Here is an 18,224-nt window from a genome sequence, read left to right as displayed (position 1 = left end):
CCACCACGGATCCCAGTATCCCCCACCCCCATCCCCCATCCCACCTGCCTCTGTGGCAGGGCATTTCCTTTTGTTCTCTCTCTCCTTTTGGGTGTTGTGGTTTGCAAAAGAGGCAATGGGTGACAATCATGTTCGGTCTAGAGTCTACTTTCAGCATGCTTCTCCCACCCTGGGAGGATCCTCCCAACACCCTAGCACCAATACTTTTTTTTATATTAAAAAATTTAAGGCCTTGGGACCGGAGAGATAGGACAGTGGATAGGGCACTTGCCTTGCATGCCACCAATTTGTGTTCCATCCGCAGCATCCCATATGGTTCCATGAGCACCACCAGGAACAGTTCCTGAGAGCAGAGTCAGGAATAATCCCTGAGCATCACCAGGTGTGGCAGCCCCACACAAATTTTTTTTTTTTGTACGTGGTCCACCTAGGTTCGATTCCTGGCACCTGATGTGGTCTCCTGAGCAGCTTCAGGAGTGTTCCCTGACCTCAGAAACAGGAGTCAAACCTGAGCACAACCCGTTTGTGGCCCAAAATGGAAAAAAGAAAGTTAAAGCCAATGTATTTTTTCTTTCTTTCTTTTTGCTTTTTGGGTCACACCCGGCGATGCTCAGGGGTTACTCCTGGCTCTGCACTCAGGAATCATCCCTGGCAGTGCTCAGGAGACCATATGGGATGCTGGGAATCAAATCCGGGTTGGCCATGTGCAAGGCACACGCCCTACCCATTGTGCTATCAGTCCAGCCCCTGTATTTTCTTTTTGTTGTTGTTGTGGTTTGTTTTTTTGAGCCATATCCAGTGATGCTCAGGGGTTATTCCTGACTTTGCACTCAGAAAGTACTCCTAGAAGTGTCCAGGAGTATCAAACCTGGGTCAGCCCTGTGCAAAACAAGCAGCCCATCAGGTGTGCCATCACTCTGAGAGTCCCCCCTCCCACCACACACGCAATTTTTTACACCAAAAATGAGTGACCAAAACATGAGACACGTGTTCTGTGCTTTCCGGTTCCCCTTTTGTGCGACCGGTGGGCATCTCAGCGGTCTCCCTGCTGACTGTCACTGCCTCTGAGCTGGCCGCACTCCGCCAGCCAACCACCCAGCGAACGTGCTGGCTCAGTCGTTGGTTTCTTAGCTTCTTGGCTTCTTGTCCACTCAGCAACTTGTCAGTTGTAGATCTTCTACACCAACCCTCGGGAACTTGCCCTGACACAGCTTTTGCTGGTCCCCAACAAGTCAGAACAGAAACCATGATTAGGCAGGAGCCAGATTGCTGATTTCACTTCAGCAGCAGCTGGAAAAGGATTTTTATTCTCCACCCCCCCAGCTCTCCTACCCACCCCGTATCCTTTTACTCGGATATATATTTTAGGAAAGTGATGAAGTCGAAGCCCATTTGTCCCAGCATTAGTTAGAGCTGACGGAGTCTTGGACTTGGAAGAGGCAGCTCCATCCTGAAAGGGTTCTGACAGAATGCCAGCAGGAGCGAACAGCCAAGCAGTTTCAGGCAAGTGAGCCCGTGACAATCACTTCACACGTCTCCGGAACTTGAATGCTGAAACCTTATTTGTGATTTAGGCAAAGAAGAGGGGACTTGAATTAGCAGATGGGTAAAGCAAAGTTGTATTTTCGATATTTTTTTCTTTACTTGTTTTTGGAGGCGGGGGGTTGTTTTCTTTTCGGGCCATACAAGGTGATGCTCAGGGGTTACTCCTGGCTCTGCACTCAGGAATGACTCTTGTCAGTGCTCAGGGGACTGTATAGGAGGCTGGGGATCAAACCTGGGTTGGCTCCATGCAAGGCAAGAACCTTACCTTCTGTACTATCTCTCAGACCCCTGTTTTATTTTTGAATCTCATTATTATTATTATTATTATTATTACTTTTGGCCATATCTGGAATTTCTTATAGCTTACTCCCTGATCTGCTCAGATATCATTCCTGGCAGGGCTCAGGGAACCATCTAGGGTGCCAGGGGTGAAACCTGGATTGGCCACGTGCAGACTAAGCACCGTACTCTTTGAACTATCTCTCCACCCTGGGACATCTGAAAAATAGTCCCAGATGTTTCCACTGAGTGGGAAGCATCTTCCTCAACTGACATCTTCCAGGGAGGGCTAAAGACTTGAAACCATGCGGCAGTAGAGATGGCTGAGAGCATGCTTTGCGTGGAAGGGTAGTGGGTGTAGCCAGGAATGACTCCTGAGGCCAAATCTGGAGTAGCTTCTGATCATTGCCAGTTGTGGCCCCCCCAAAAGTTTTGGGATCACCATAAAATGTAGAGCGATGGGACCGAGGAAACGCCACGATGGTTAAAATCACCTGCCTTTTTTTTTTTTTTTGGTGACATTTGGCAATGCTTAGGGCTTATTCCTGGCTATATGCCCAGGGATCACTCTTGGCAGGCCTCCGGGCACCATATATGGTGATGAAGCTTGAACCCAGGGCAGCCGTGATGGCAGGGCAAGTTCTCTGGCCCCCGAAAACACCTGCTTTTCAAGCATGAGGCCGGAAGTTTGATCCCTGTCTGAGAGCGCCAGCATTTGTTCTAGCCCCAGTCATGGAATTCCTGTAAACTTTAAGTACTTAGTAATGAAGCTTTAAATCTGTCATTAGAAAATATCTTACATATATACATATATATGAAGGTGGAAAGACTTTACTCTTCTTATCACTTTTGTAGAATGTGTATGAGGTAAATTATATATTTTTGGTTTATGTTATAGGAAAAGGACATTTTGAAAAATGATAGGTACACATGAAATAAGATATCATGATCATTATTCCTTAGATTTAATGACTTTTCCTATGTATTTTTTTTTTTTTTTTGCCTTTTGGGTCACACCTGGCGATGCACAGGGGTTACTCCTGGCTCTGCACTCAGGAGTTACTCCTGGCGGTGCTCAGGGAACCATATGGGATGCTGGGAATCGAACCCGGGTTGGCCATGTGCAAGGCAAACGCCCTACCCGCTGTGCTATCTCTCCAGCTCCATGCCTATTTTGTTTTTTATTTTGCTTTTTGGGTCACACCTGGCGATGCACAGGGGTAACTCCTGGCTCATACACTCAGGAATTACTCCTGGCAGTGCTCAGGGGACCATATGGGATGCTGGGAATCGAACCCGGGTCGGCCACATGCAAGGCAAACGCCCTACCTGCTGTACTATCACTCCAGCCCCTGCCTATGTATTTTTAATAGTATAACTCAATTAGCACTTTTATGAGCCAAATAGTCATCTATCAGAATATTTTATTGTTGAGTTTAAGCTATTAAGCCACTGATTGGTTCAGCTGTTTTTGGCTTTTCTGTTTGAATTGGTTTGGCCACATCCAGTGGTGCTTGGGGAGTCCTCATGGTCTTGGGGATCAAAACCCAGGTTTCCAAAGCATGTGTTCCAATCTGCTGAGCTCTTTCAGGCCTCAGTTTGATGATTTTTTGGTACATTGAAAATTTTTATCATTTTATTTTGGGGGCCATATCTGGTGACGCTCAGGGGTTACTCTTGGCAGTACTCAAGGGACCATAGGGGATGTCGGGGATGAAACTCTGACCAGCAACTGTCCGACTTGCCCCTGCTGGGTGCATTTAAATTCAGATAAATATTGAATCAGCCTGAAATTTGCAGAGTCTTCAAAACTACTATTTGCTGCCAGTTCCCAAAGTCATTTATCTGCCAAACTATGTTGATGGCTCATTTATGCTCTGATTTTGGTGGAAATTACTATTGTTTTAATCCCCATCAATAAAATAGTAATTAAGGGAGGCATTTAAAAAATTATAGAAAATAATGTTGCTGTCGGGATTCTTGGCTATGACATCAAAAGAAAACCAAGTTCACATTAGTACCTGTAGTAGAGGTCAGTGTTCTAACAGCCTTAGTGGTAGAAAGAGCTCTGGGGGACAACGAAGGGCAAAGATTATCACTAAATAAAAACTGTCTAGGCTTTTTTAGTCTTTTCCAGACATGCTGGGGGCCAGCAGGGCCGTTCTCAGCTGTGCTGGCCAGCAGGGGTGGTGGCAGAGATTAGGGGATGAGCCAGGCCTGGAGCATGCCTGGAACGTGCCCCGTCTGGCTATCTTCTTCTCCCACACCTGGTTTATATTTTTGTTGTCCTTTCTTTAAAAAAAATTCTGAGTTTAGTTTTAAACCGATAAGCGCTAGAGTGATAGCTCAACAGGCTGGAGCAATACGCTTTGTATGCAGGAGGTCTGGGTTGGATCCCCAACATTGCCAGAAGAGACCCCAGAACATAGAGCTGGGACTAGTTTCCCAGCACATCCCAGGTGTGGCCCAAAAGTCATCCAACCAACCAACAACCAAATTAGAAAAAACCTGCATAGCTAAAGTTAAAAAAAAAAACAAAAAACTGGCTGTATTCCAAAAGTCAAATATGGTTCCTTTAGATTAAAAAAAAAATTTTTTTTTTTTAGATAAAATTTTCTGAATGAAACTTTTGGAGATCACAGAATTCGAGGAAGTCCTGGGAGTTGACTGATAAAACCTCATTTATTGACCCAGGCCAAAAAAAAAAAAAAAAAAAGAAAGTGAAGGCATTAGAGATAGCACCTAGAAAATCTGTTTTGGTTCCAGATTTTTCCACCGGGAAACATCTAACTCAATTCACTGCTACCAAGGAGGGTTAAGGAAATGCAAACTGAAATGGCAAACTGTCTCTGAATTAACTTTTCTACTTTTTGGGGCCACACCCATCACCGCTTGAGGGTCGGGGTCCACCGCTGACGGTGGGGGGTGGGTGGCCCTTTGAGCTATTTCTCTGGCCCCCTCACTGCATACTTTTAAAAAAAAGAAACACGACTGCACATTAGTGATCCAGGGTGCAAGGACTATTACCGATGTGACCGGAGAAGAACGATCTCGGGTAGGCAGGGAAGAATGCGGCCCCTGAGCACATGGCCAGCGCCTGCGAGGCTCCGGGTGGGATCCACCAGCTCTGAGCCTGGCCCCGGAGTACCTCTGCGTCCACGCACCGAGGGGATGCGGCAACTCGTAAAACAAAAACAAAAACAAAAACAAAACGAGGGGCTGGAGCCGTAGCACAGCGGGGAGGGCGTTTGCCTTGCACGCGGCCGACCCGGGTTCGAGTCCCAGCATCCCATATAGGGTCCCCCGAGCACCAGCAGGGGTCATTGCTGAGTGCAGAGCCAGGAGGAACCCCTGTGCAACGCCGGGTGTGATCCAAAAAGCAAAAAAAAAAAAAAAAAAACCAAAAAAAACCCGCAACGTGGATTTAAAAATGAGCCAGGAGGCCAGGAAGACTGTGGCACACACCAGGGAATGCCACTTTCCAGAAGTTCTGCTGTCGGCCGTGAAGGAAACGACCCGCCGCAGCGGTGAGCGCGGGCTGACCTTGCCGCTGCAGCAGTTCCCTCCAGCATCCTTGGCAGCGCCCGGGCCCCTGAGATTAGGAGGAAGACCTCTGGCAAGGCGGTTTCAAGTCACCGTCGTTGGCGCTGGCGGGAGGCCAGCTCCGGGGGGGCCGGCGCCCCTGGACTCTCCCCTACCCCCGAGGTGACTCATACGATCTCCGGGCCACTCGGCGCTGGCGGGACCCGTCCGCGCCGCACAACTTTCGCCCTAACCTTCAGCTCCCGCCCGGGCGGTGCCAACGCACCCGGCGTCGCCCTCATCCTCCCCTTCCTCTCCACGCTCGGCCCCAGCCGCCTCCTCCAGGTCACCGATCCCCGGCCAGACCATCTCCCCCTGCCCCCGACCCCCCGCCAGACCCCCAGCCGGGACCCATCGCACTGAGGAAGCCCTGGCGAGCTTTTCAGAGGCGGTTGAAGCCTCTGCTCCCGGGTGCCCTGGCTGGGGCGGAGGAGGGCAAAGGATGCGCCCTCCTGCCCTCCGCTGGGCGCGGCTCGACCCCCCGCTGCAAGCGAGCGAGCACTGGCGGCTCCGGCGACGCCGCCCGGCCGGGGTTAGAGTCGAGGGCCGGGCGGCGGGCGGGCGGGCGGGCTGGCGGCGTGCAGGCGGGTGCGCCGGGCGGCCGAGGCCGCAGCTGGGGGGGCGGAGGGGGGTGGGGTGGGGCGGGGGCGGGGCCTGCGGCGACCCTCGCGGCCGCCCGCCCCGGCCTTCCCGGCAGGCCCCGGGGCCGAGGAGGCGGGGCCGGGGGTCACGGCGCCTGCGCGCTGGGAGGCGTGACCCGGGTGGGAAAGCCCTCGGCGTCCGCCATTTTGGCTGCCTCTGTCGGTCTGTTCAGTTACCACGTGAACCGCCGACGGAGACCCGTGGAAGGGGTGAGGCGGCGGCGGCGGCGCTGAGTGAGGAAGGAGCGAAGACAACGAGGGGCCGGGGGGGGCGCCCAGGCTGGGCGACGCGGGTGACACGCGAGGCCCGGCGGCGACGGGGGATCGGGGCAGTCAAGGCTGAGGCGGCCGGGGAGCGGCGGCGGCGGCGGCGGTCGGACGAACGGACTGACCGAGCCGGGCGGTGGCGGGCGCCGCGGGAGGAGCCGGAACGATGCCGGCCGTGAGCCTCCCGCCCAAGGAGAACGCGCTCTTCAAGCGGATCTTGGTAGGTGGGAGGCGCCGGGCCGGCCGGGGTCGGGGCGCGCGGGTCCCCGGGCCTGTCAGCCGCTCGCCCCGGCGCGCGGGGCCCTGAGCCGCCCCCGCGCGGAGTGGGGGGGGGGACCCGGCCGTCGGCGGCCCCGGCGGGCCGAGCGCGCCGGCCCGGGCCCGGGCCGCCCCGGAGGCCGCGGTTCCGGCCTAGGCCCCGCGCGCGCGGCCCGCGCCCCGCCGCGTCCCCGGGCCCCGGCGCGCGGGGGGCCGGGCCGGGGCGAGGCGAGCCCGAGCCGAGGCGGCCCGGGCCGGGGCGAGGCGGGGCGCGGCGGGGCGGGGCGGGGGGGTGCGGGCGCCCCGGGAGGGAACAGGTGGCGCGGCGGCCGCGCGGCTCATTCATTGCCCCCGCGCGGGACGGACGGGCGGGCGGGGTGGGGGGCGGCCCGGCCCCCCTGACTCCTCTCGGGGCCGGGGGCGCGGGCGGGGGGAGAGGCCTTTCGGGCCCCGGGATCGAGCGGGAAACGGCCCCACCCGCCACCCCCCTCGGGGGCCAGGGGGCAGTGCCCCCCATCTCCGGGGGGACCCCGGTGTTCCCCAGCGCGGGGCGCCGACTCCGGCCGCGGAGAGTGGGAGGACTTGGAGGAGGAGGAGGAGGGCGAGTCTGGAGGCCCCTGGACACTCCTGCCCCGCGACGCTTCCGCGTCGGCACTTTGCTGTCTGGAGAAAGACAAGAGAAAGCGCCGTCCTGGCTGTGCCTTCTGGGCCGTGGGATGGGGTGGGGTGGGGGGCGATCGTTGGCTTGCGAGGAGCCCCGGGGGCCCCGGAACCTTCTCTTTTGAATGTCTTTGTAGCACTTTTTTTTGTGTGTGTGTGTGTGTGGCATTTTGAGTGGGTGGGCGGGGGGTCGCCCCCTTCGTGGCCCGCGTTTCTTGGTGGGAGAATGAACGGTGTTTGTCAAACGTCCCGAGGTGCCGAATTCGGAAGGCGGGTATCAAAATAGTCGGTCGCCTTTTGAGAAGCGCCTGCAAGTTTTTTTCAACTCACTTTGTTTGGTTTGCAAAGGGGAAACAACTTCGGGGATCCAGTTTTTCTTGAAGTGTAATTCGTGCTAAGTGTTAGTTGGACTCGGTGGTTTTGAAATCCTTACTGTCAGGTTTTCTTTTTATTTCAAGGAAATTTGGCGTGTAGGTGCAACCCTCGGATAGTTTTGTTGAACCATCCACTTCCTGGTCTCTGGGTTTGACTGCTGGTGCTCTAGGATGGCAGTTGATCTGTAACTACACTCCCTGGCTCTCATTGGAAAGCGTGTGATTTACTTTTTTTTTTCCTTTCGGGTTGGGCTCCGTACTGATAGTGCTCTGGGGCTATTTCTAGCTCTGTACTTGGGTGTCAAGTACCACATTGCTGGTGGTGCTTGGGAGACCACACAGTGCATCGGGTTGAACCCTGCCTCCGGCTTGCAAAGGATGAGCTGAGTCCGTTGCGCTCTCTCTCTGGCCCCTTTGAAAAATTTCGGCTGAAAAAATAAAAGAACAAGGAACAGAACAGACATAATTTTTTTTTTTTACCTCGAATCACCATGAAATACACAGTTAAAAAGTTGTCCCTGATTGGGTTTCAGTTTTACAATGTTCCAACACCCCTCCTCTCACCTGTGTACATTTCCCACCACCAATGTCCCCAGTTTCCCTCCCCTCAGCCACCCCTCCCCCCTTTCTTTTTGGGCAATGTGGATTGCAGTTCGGGTAATGAAAGCTTGTCATGTACGTCACTTCACCTCCTTTCAGCACTCAGCCCTTGTCCAGAGTGATCATTTCCAACTGTGATTGACAGACATAAACCTGTACCTAAATTTAATCTATAACCTTCTGCCACATTGACTTTCTCTTCTGTTACGTGGGAAAGCCAAACGTTGAAGACGCAGCATAGACACTGAAGTTCTCCTGTGTAGCCACAATGCTGTTAGCAGTCATTCCCTAGTTTGTCTGATCCAGTTTTTATTTATTGGATTTTGGGCCACACCCATCACTGCTTGGGGATCACTCCTCGGCACCCTGTGCAGTGTTGGGGATTCAACCTGGGTCGGCCACATGCAAGGCAAGTGCCTTATCTCTCCTGGTGCTGTACCTGGACATCACTCCCATGGTGCCCCATGTTTACATTTAAATTCACCCTGTTGTTTTGTTGGTGTGCTTTGGAAAAGAATAAATTTTGAGCTAGGGGCTGGAGAGACAGTATAGAGGGTAGGGTGCTACCTTGCATGTGTCTGACCTGGGTCTGCATCCCATATGGTCTCTCAGGCTTCACCAAGAGTATTTCCTGAGTGCATAGTCTGGAGAAACCACTGAAGATTGCTGGGTCTGGCTCGCCAAATATTCCCTCCTCCCCCCATGGAGCTAATTGTTTCACAGGTTGTGTTTTTTTACTTTTACTTTTGGAGTCACACCCAGTGATGCTCAGGGGTAATTCCTGGTTGTGCACTCAGGAATTATTCCTGTCAGTGCATGAGTGGACATACGGGATGCTGGGGATCGAACCCAGGTCAGCTGTGTGCAAGGCAAACGTCCTACCCACTGTGCTTTCACTCTGACCCCTTCACATGCAATTTTACAAAGCAATATAGAGATCTTGCTTTACCCCCCCTTTTTTTTTTTTTTTGGCCTTTTGGGTCACACCTGGCATTGCACAGGGGTTACTCCTGGCTCATGCACTCAGGAATTACTCCTGGCGGTGCTCGGGGACCATTGGGATGTTGGGATTCGATCCTGGGTTGGCCGCGTGCAAGGCAAACGCCCTACCTGCTGTGCTATCACTCCAGCCCCCTTGCTTTACCCTCTTAAACCCTTTCCTGGGTTTCCCTCCAGTACTTGCAGAAGTACTGCAGTTGAGTGTCATGCCCAATTAATGACCTTACGTATCCTTCACTCTAGTTCCTGTTTTGTCTGATTGTTGAGTGTGGGGTAAACTCCCTCACAGGACAGCCTCAGCTCTGCCGTAAGATGCCCAACAGCTCTTGCAAAGGTCCCCTGTTGCACTTTATTGTTATTTGTACTTTGAATTTTTTGGTTTGGGGCCATATCCAGTGATGCTCAGGGACTCTTCCTGTCTGCCCAGGAATGACTCTTGGTCTTCCTTGAGGGACCATATATGGTGCCAGGGATTGCAGCTGTGATGGGTCAGTGGCTGGCAAGGCAAATGCCTTTCTTAACCCCTGTATTTTATCTTGGTCCTTCCCTCATCCCTTGTTTTGGTGGTTTTGGGGCCACACTGCTTGGTGCTGAGGGCTTCTGGCTCTGCTTTTGGTGGGCCTCGGGGGACCCTATGGATGCTGCGGATCTAAACTGGGGCGTGAAAGCCAAGCATCCTGTTTGCCGTACTGGAGTTCCCGCCCCAATGAAGTATGATTTTGCTTTGAGTTTTCAAAAGAAACCTGGCTTACTCATCAGTTTGTGAAATGACCTTAGATTCTGTAGTTGATATGCCGGTCTTCTTTTCGTCTATTTGGTATCTCACATTCAGTTTCTTCATATTTGACCTGTTTTTATCCCCACTCAGTATGTTTATTTGTTTTTGATTAAAGCATTGTCATACGTTGGCCAACTGTCTATAAAATGTATTGTGTCTATAATTTGTCTTAGGGAAAGCATGGGAATAAACTGAATGTGATGTTGTTAGAAGTTTAAAGAAGTTATTTGTTTCCCAGCAGCAGCCTTTTATGTGTTGCTGTAATGACCAGTTTTAGCAATTTGGAAAATGAAGTCTTTAGAAAACGGGCTCTGCCTACTCCTCGTTCTGTTTGCCTCAGTAACTTGAGGGCCACCTCTAAGTCTTTATTTCACTTTCTAGTTGAAGGGTAGTGAGAGAAGTGTGGTTTGTCCAGCAGGTGCAAATCCACGTCTTCCCTTTTAGGTGGTTTTCTTCTTTCTATTTTATCATTATTTCTTGGGGGTGTCACACCCGACAGTGCTCAGGAGTTACTCCTCTCTGCGCAGGGGTTATTCCTGGAGGTGCTCGGAGGCCCATATGGGATGCCGAGGTTAGAGCCAGGATTTGCTGCGTGCAAGGCAAGCGCACTGCCTGCTGCAGCCCCTCGTAGCTGGTTTTCCCCCTGTGGGCCTACCCTGAGCCGTGCAGTCGGGTGGTGGGGTGCCACAGCTTCCTTCCCTTCCCTTCCCTTCCCTCTTGAGCCGTCGGTGGGAGCTGTACAAAAAAGAGGCCGAGCTGGAAGTACTGAAAATACTGTTTCATTAATCTGTTCTTGGATTTTTGCCTGGATGACTTATGTTAAAGGTAGAATTTTCCTAGAAAAGTGGTGAGAGGTGCTAGCACAGTGAGAAAGAATATATGATGTACTGCAAACTCATTTGGACTGCACAATAGAACTTTCTGGGGTGATGGAAAGGTTCTTCTTAACATTTCTCTCTTTGGGGGGAGCAGTTGGGAGGTAAGCCACACTCAGTGGTGCCCAGAGCTCACTCCTGATGGGATTTGGGGGACCATGGATGGTGGCAGGCATCGAACAGGGCTGGCGTATGCAAGGCGAGCACCATACTCCTGTACTGTCACTTGGGCCCTGGACGTATTCTTCATGTGCTCTGACTGTTAGCCGTCTGCAGTAGTGTACGCTTGAAGGGTTGACTAGTGTGCTTGAGCTGTGCCACCTCTAACTGCAGTGAATTCAGGTTCAAATAGTCCCATGTGATGGTGAATGTTAGTGTTTTGCTTCTCGTAGTGTAAGAATAACTTAATCCTAAAGAATTTCAGGGTAGGTGACCCAAATGTTTAGGGCTGCTAATTACTCCTGTGGGTGCTTGGTGGACCATATAGGATGACGAGGATCGAACCCTGCAGCTCTGGCCCCAAAGAGAAATCTTTTTATGCTAATGTACATAGACTCCAGCCTGATAAAATTCACAAAATGCTTTTTAAAAAAAAACAAAACAAAATGTTTGTACAGAAAAATTGATGGTGTACCAAATTTTGTTTTAATTTTTCTTCCATTGTGGGGGCCACACAGATGCTACTGCAGGTGGGGGTGTGGGCATGCGGTGCTGGAGATCGGACCCGAGGACTCAGGCACACAAGGCATTCATGTGTTTTACTGCTCTAGCTGCATCTCTGACTCCACTGATTGTTTTTTTTTTCTTTTTAAGTTTCTGTCTTAAAATCTTTCTGGAATGGGGTGAAGTATGAGTAAACCTTTTTTTAATTTTTTTTGCTGTGCTGGGGGTTTCACATGGCGGTTTCACAGTTGTTCTCCTGAGCCACATGCTCAGCCCCTTAAATTGCTGCCCTCTATATTTTTGCATAATGTGAAAGCTTATGTGTACATATGTATATAATGTATATAGTTACCCTGTACTACTGGGGCTTGAACCAGGGTCTCATACATCCTCATCTGCTGCTGAGCTGCATTCACCTGCCCCAAACAAAAACAAATTAAAAACTTCTTTATTATGTTAGAAGCCAGAAATATTTCAGAAAAGAATTTTTTTACTTTCCCTTTTGGGTCATACCTCGTGATGCATAGGGGTTACTCCTGGCTCTGCACTCAGGAATTATTCCTGGCGGTGCTCAGGGGACCATGTGGGATGCTGGGAATTGAACCCAGGTCAGCTGCGTGCAAGACAAATGCCTTATAGCCGCGTGCAAGGCAAACACCCTATCTGCTGGGCTATCGCTCCAGCCCCCAGAAAAGAATTTTTGAGTTAAGAGAATAGGTTAAGTTGCTGTATGTACAAAATTGTTTTTGAATGAGTACTTTGGTTTTAAAAAAAATACAAGGAATGATCACAGTTCAATTTTCAGTACAAATAGGTAACAGAACAGTACATTTTTAGAAAAGCATTCAACTTAATGTTAGATTCTGCAGGTATTTCAGCCTTACAGTCCTGGATCGTTATTGCACAGATTTAGTTATTTGATGATGAGCTGCCATTCCAGGTCTTTGACACCTCGTTAAAGAATCTGGAGAGGTGTCCTGCTGGAGACGGGCCCTCTGAAATGTGTTCTTGGTGCCTGTAGTATTTCTTTTGAAAATGCAGTTCTCACAGTACTCATTCAGAGTCATTGTCCGTGAAAGTGGTTTGGGATACAAAAAGCTAGGTCTTGTACGGGATCATTGTATGACTGTATTCAGAATTTTCTACTGCTGGTACCTACGGGGTTTGTTTCATTTTCTCCAGTGCTCTAAAAAGGTCTTCCTGGACTGATAAATCCTCAATTAAATTTTGTTTTCTTCCTTGCTTTCAGTATCACTACCTGACATTAATGTGTTTAATTTATCATTTGTCTTAATTAAAATGTAACTTTTGCATGCAGCAGAGCCAGGTTTGATCCCCAGCATGTCATGCGTTCCTTTGAACTCTCCAGGAGTCATCCCTGAGCACCACGAGGTGTGGCCCCCCCAATAAGTTCTGTGAAGAAGGCGACTTGTACTGTTAATTGCTGTATCTCCATTGATCAGAGTAATGTACCAGTAGATACTTAACAAATATTTGTTGAATGAAATGGATGCTGAAACAGTACCTATCGTCACGAAAGAAAGCTCTTCTGATTTTGTGCTTGCATCAAGGTTTTACAGAGGGTAAAGCTGGGTCTTGGCATTGTAGACTGCATTATCATATGAGGTAATTGTAGGGTATCAGGCAGAACCTGAATTACTCGGGAACACCTTGGAAGCTCCATTTAGGAATGAATCATGGTTTGGTTTGTTTATGCCGTCTTTCATCACAAAAGCATGGAGAGAGGAAAAGTTGATGGTTTCTTATTTGGTGGTTTTAATGGCATCTGGATTAAATGAGGATGTTTTTCAGGGGGAGCTTGCTGGATCAGAGTAAGAGTCATCCCTAGTTTCCTGAAGCATTATAACTGGTTCATATTCAAAGTCAGGAGTGAGGAACACTGTGTATGTTATGAAACCAGAGTATGAGATTGAAGAGAAACAATTTTGTTGTTTAGAGTTTCTTCATGATTGTCTCAGAAAGTTTCGACATCAAATTGAATTTGGAATTTGGGAAGGTGATGCTAGGAAGCACATGCCAGAGCCCAGCTCTGGTTCTTTTCGGGGTCACGCCCCGTGATGCTCAGGGGTTACTCCTGGCAGTGCTCAGGAGACCACATGGGATACTGGGAATCAAACCCGGTCGGCCGTGTGCAAGGTAAACACTCTACCTACTGTGCTATTACTCCTCCCCCGGAGCCCAGCTCTGGAGTCTGATTAGTGCCCGGCCACCAGTGTTTACCTCAAAAGGCCACTTTCCTCTTTGTTTCTGAGCACTAACCCTGCTGAAGAGGAAAACTTAAGGATTACTAGTGGAAAATGATTTTTGAAAGAATGTCTGTTGCCAGTACTGATGATAAGAAGGGCGAGTCTTGAAGAGTTTTAAAAGAGTGATCGTGGAGCTGGAGCAATAGCACACGGCCGACCGGGGTTTGCTTCCCAGCATCCACGATGGTCCCCCAGGCACCGCCAGGGGTAATTCTTGAGTGCATGAGCCAGGAGTAACCCCTGTGCTTTGCCGGGTGTGACCCCAAAAGCCAAAAAACCAAAAAAAAGAGTGACTGTTCTTAGGATAAATACCAGGGTACAGAGGGAGTTGTATGTTGTGTCTGTGGTCTTGACTGGGGACGTTTTCTTGCAGTGTTAGCTCTGCACTTAGAGCTGAGCTGCCTTGTGTTAATGCATGCTGTACAAACTTGTGTTGAATTTGTGACTTAAAAATATAAAGCTAGTTTAATTTATTGTATGTGGGTTCTTTTTTGTTTTGGGACCATACTGGGTGGTGCTCAGGGCTTCCTCCTGGCTCTTTGACAATATGAGTGCTCTTGTCCATATGAGGTCCCAGAGATTGAACCTGGCTTAGCTGTATACTATCTCTTAATTTTGTTTTTTGATGCTTACTTTGGAATTAAGGTAATTTATTAAAATTTAAATATAATGTCTCATACTATGCCCCCGTGTGTGTGTGTGTGTGTGTGTGTGTGTGTGTGGGTATGGGTTTGTGTGTGTCTAAAAGTAAGATAAAGGGCCAGGGTGAAAGCTTAGAGTCCGGTGAGCATGGTTTGATCTCTAGTCTGACCCGTCTTTCCATGCACTACAGCACTGCTAAACCTGAGCTATACTAATCCTTGGGCCCTGGTCTTAAACCAGTTGGTCAAGTGTTGCCAGGGAGTAGCCCCTGAGTACTGCTGGGAGGTCCTCCTTCCCCTGTTACCCCACCCTACTGAGTCCAATATGAAAATCAGTGATCGAAATGAATATTTTTGTTACCTGATTTGGCCTAGTTGACTGAGATTTCCATTAAGTTAAAATCACTTGAAATTTATTCTGACACCTACATTTTTAGTTGGACGGAGCAGGGCTCTCACTCCTGACTTGGAGGCACAGTGCCTGGGGTATGTGGCTTGAGGGTCAGATCCAGGGCGGGCTTCAGCTCACAAAACATTGTACTCCATCTCTTGGAGCCATTTTCCTGGCCTGGAAGTTGTAATCTTGTTCGAAGCAGGTGAGATATATATTGCGTGTGGGGAGTTTAGGCACCCTTGGTAGTGATCAGGAGCTAGTCTTCACTCTGTGTTCAGGAGTGACCCCTGATGGTATTCCACGGAATCATATGGGCACCAGGGATTTGAACTGGGTTGGCCATATGCAAGGAAAGTAACATCTTTTTTTTCTTATTTTTGGCGACACCCAACAGTGCTCAGTGCTTACTCCTGGCTCTGCACTCAGGAATTACTCCTGATGGTGCTCAGGAGACCAAATGGCATGCCAGGGATCGAACCAAGGGGCTGAACCTGGGTCGGCCACATGCTGACAAACATAGGCAAACATCCTATTGCTGTACTGTCACTGCAGTCAGTCCCAAGGGGACTTATCATATAGCTCTCCACATCCAGTGATAATTTTCTTCTTTTTTTTTTAATATGATTTTATTACATTGAAGAACTTAGACATTACTGGATAATGTCTATAAAGCCGTCTTACCTGCTAGTCCATAGAGAATTAAAGCTTACTTTTATTTTAGTTTTAGGTTTTGGGCCACACCAGTGATGCTCCAGGGTTACTCCTGGCTCCACACTCAGGGTTCACTCCTGGGCATGCTCAAAGGACCATATAGGATGCCAGGGATTGAGCCAAGGGAGGTCTCCTGCGTGAAAGGCAGCTGTCCCTGCCCACCGTGCTATCACCCGGACCACTAAAGCTTGCTTTTGAGGTATAGACAAGGGAATAGGAGATGGCTCAAAGAAGTTTCCTGTTCACAGCTCTGAGCTTGATCCTTAGCACCTCAGCTCTAGCCCCCTCCTGTGCTGTTGAGGGTCCCCAGTGGTCCCTAAGAACCCTCTGGACGTGGCTCTGGCGACCTCTCCCCCACTCTGCAATGCGGAATGAAGGGCGCTGCATTGCTCGACTGAATATCACTGGGTGTGTTCCCCAACACTGCTGAAGAGTGCCCCTCCTCTCCCAATGGATTTAAAAATCTTTAGGGTGGCTGTCCACTTCCTCACATGGTTATTCAAATTCAAAAAATTCTTTTTCTTTTGAAAATAGCAGGCATATAATATGGTACTCATTTTTTAGAGATCTCATTGGGGATGAGATCACCTTTGAATATCAGTGCTTGAGAACAGTTAGAATCTGTAAGATTGGGAGAAAATAATAAAAATTAGCCTTCATTGAACCTTTCTCTTGCTCTCAACTTGATAGGCTTTTTTTCTTTTTATTTTGGGCCACACTAGAGGTTCTCGGGAACCACTCCTGAGGGGACTTGGGGAACATGTATGGTGTTGGGATGAGCCTGGGTTGGCTACCTGCAAGGCGGCCAGTCACCTTACCTGCCCTACTATCTCTCTGGCCCACTAAAAGGCTTCTTTTGACAGATGAGCTGATAGAAACCTGCATCATTCCTTTGCGCCTGTTGTGATTCCTGATTGCTTTATATACAGTCAGCAGTGTCTCGGCCCGGAGCTGGCTTCCTCAGCCACTGCACTGTGCAGAAGCAAGTGGTTAAAACCCCATGGGGCTGATCAGAAAAAGGGCTTAGCACAGCACTCAGCTGTTGTCAGTGACAGATTCAAAAATAGTGGATAGGGCCTTTGCCTTGCAATAGGCCAGACTGGGTTGATCCCACCTCACGGTCCCCTGAGTACTGCCAAGACTAATTCCTGAGTGCAGAGTAACCCCTGAGCATAGTTGGGTGTGACCTACCCCCCCAACAACAAAAAGCCAAAATAAAAAAGATAAGAACCTAACAAAAATGATAGCACCTTTTAGCTGATAGCAAATACCTTAGTGCTGTAAGGTAAATAGTGCCCCTGACCTTGGTGAAGGCCAAGGGTGGGAGGACTTGTGAAGGGGAGGAAAGAAGAAGGTGACCTGAGGGCGGGGAGTGGAACACCCAGGTGGAGGGTGTTGTCACTGGTAACACAGGGACAGGTCGTTGGTCCATGATTGAGGGGTGTGGGGGGTGTGTCTGTGCGCTCAGTTGGGGTGGTACAGTTTCCTGTCCACCTGGTGTTTGAGGCAGACAAAACCCGCAGAAGTAGAAGAGCTTGTCATGTAGTATGCAGTGTTCCTGATTATGGCATCACACCGGGGTCAATGTGGACTTGCAGTCACTCTTGGGGTGACTGGCTCTCCCATCCTGCTTTCCCATCCACTGTTGCTGGGTCACATGCTTGGTGTGCTTGCTCAGCAGGGGCTGCAATTCTTGTGCCTGTGTGCTCTGGCGTCTCATTTCTTGTGGTAGTGCTCCCACGTGTTCTGGGTGTTTGGCTCTTTGGGGGCTTGCACTCCTCCCTGAGGTGCTAACATACCTGTTTTGTCCTTGAGATGTTTATGGGATGGTACCGTGTGTGTGTGTGTGTGTGTGTGTGTGGTGGTGGGGGGGCACATCCTTTCATTGCGCTCGCCGGCATCTGGCTGCATCTGGGGTCTGGCTTCCTGTGGTGGAATTCCCTTGTGCCGGGCTTGGGATTTACCAAGCTCACATAGCAGAAGTGCCAGTAGGGTGCAGTGATGTGGACTGGGTCCTTAGCCTCATGCTTGCAGGGCTACTAGGAAGTGATCAGGGGGCTCATCTTCAGCTCGATGCTTTGGTACAAGGATACTTTGGTGCTTGAAAGCCTTCATGAAGGGTCACAGCTAGGGATGCTTGAGGGCTTCCAAGGGCTGCAGCTGTTTCTGCTCTCTGGGTTGAGTCCTTTAAGTACTTGAGGGCTAAAACTTTTCCTGTAGTATATTTTGGGGGAGGGCAGTAGAGGGGGCGTTGGTACAGTTTCCAGGACTTGCTCCTTCCTCTGCTCAGGGATCATACCTAGTAGTTCACAGGGTACCATATGTGTATTGATGATCAAACATGGGCTGGCTGTTTGCAGGGTAAGCACCCTGCCTATTTCAAACACTCCTGGAGTCTTGATGTTTGGAGCACACTTTGGCTGGACCCAAAATCTCAATTTTTTTTTGTTTGGGTCACACCCAGTGGTCCTCAGGGACCATTCTTGGCTCTGAGCTCACGGATTCCCGTGATTGAGCTCCCAAGGCCCGGCTTGGCCATGTGCAAAGTGCCATACCCATTGGTATGGTACATCTCTTGGGGGCTGCTCCTTGGTGGTACTGGGGGTTGCTGCTGGCAGTGGTGGGGTTCATGTGGTGCCAGAGATCAAGCCGGGGGCTCCTTCATCCCAAGCATCCAAAGCTTCGGGTCT

The 18,224-nt window shown here is 50.1% G+C and overlaps 1 protein-coding gene across 1 annotated transcript in view; it reads left to right on the top strand.

Moving 5' to 3' along the window:
* Window positions 1-6,200: 6,200 nt before the first annotated feature.
* Window positions 6,201-18,224, top strand: part of NAA15 (N-alpha-acetyltransferase 15, NatA auxiliary subunit) — a 63,653-nt gene continuing 51,629 nt past the window's right edge. The window contains exon 1 of the mRNA XM_056134502.1: window positions 6,201-6,534. Within this exon, the coding sequence (XP_055990477.1) occupies window positions 6,481-6,534 (54 nt within the window). The 5' untranslated portion in view covers window positions 6,201-6,480. The remainder of the gene's footprint in view (window positions 6,535-18,224) is intronic.

Source organism: Sorex fumeus, unplaced genomic scaffold, assembly GCF_029834395.1.
Source record: "Sorex fumeus unplaced genomic scaffold, SorFum_2.1 ptg000099l, whole genome shotgun sequence".
In the NCBI taxonomy this organism is placed as follows: domain Eukaryota; kingdom Metazoa; phylum Chordata; class Mammalia; order Eulipotyphla; family Soricidae; genus Sorex; species Sorex fumeus.
The sequence above is the reverse complement of the archived record's forward strand: the minus strand, read 5'-3'. Positions and strand labels throughout refer to the sequence as shown.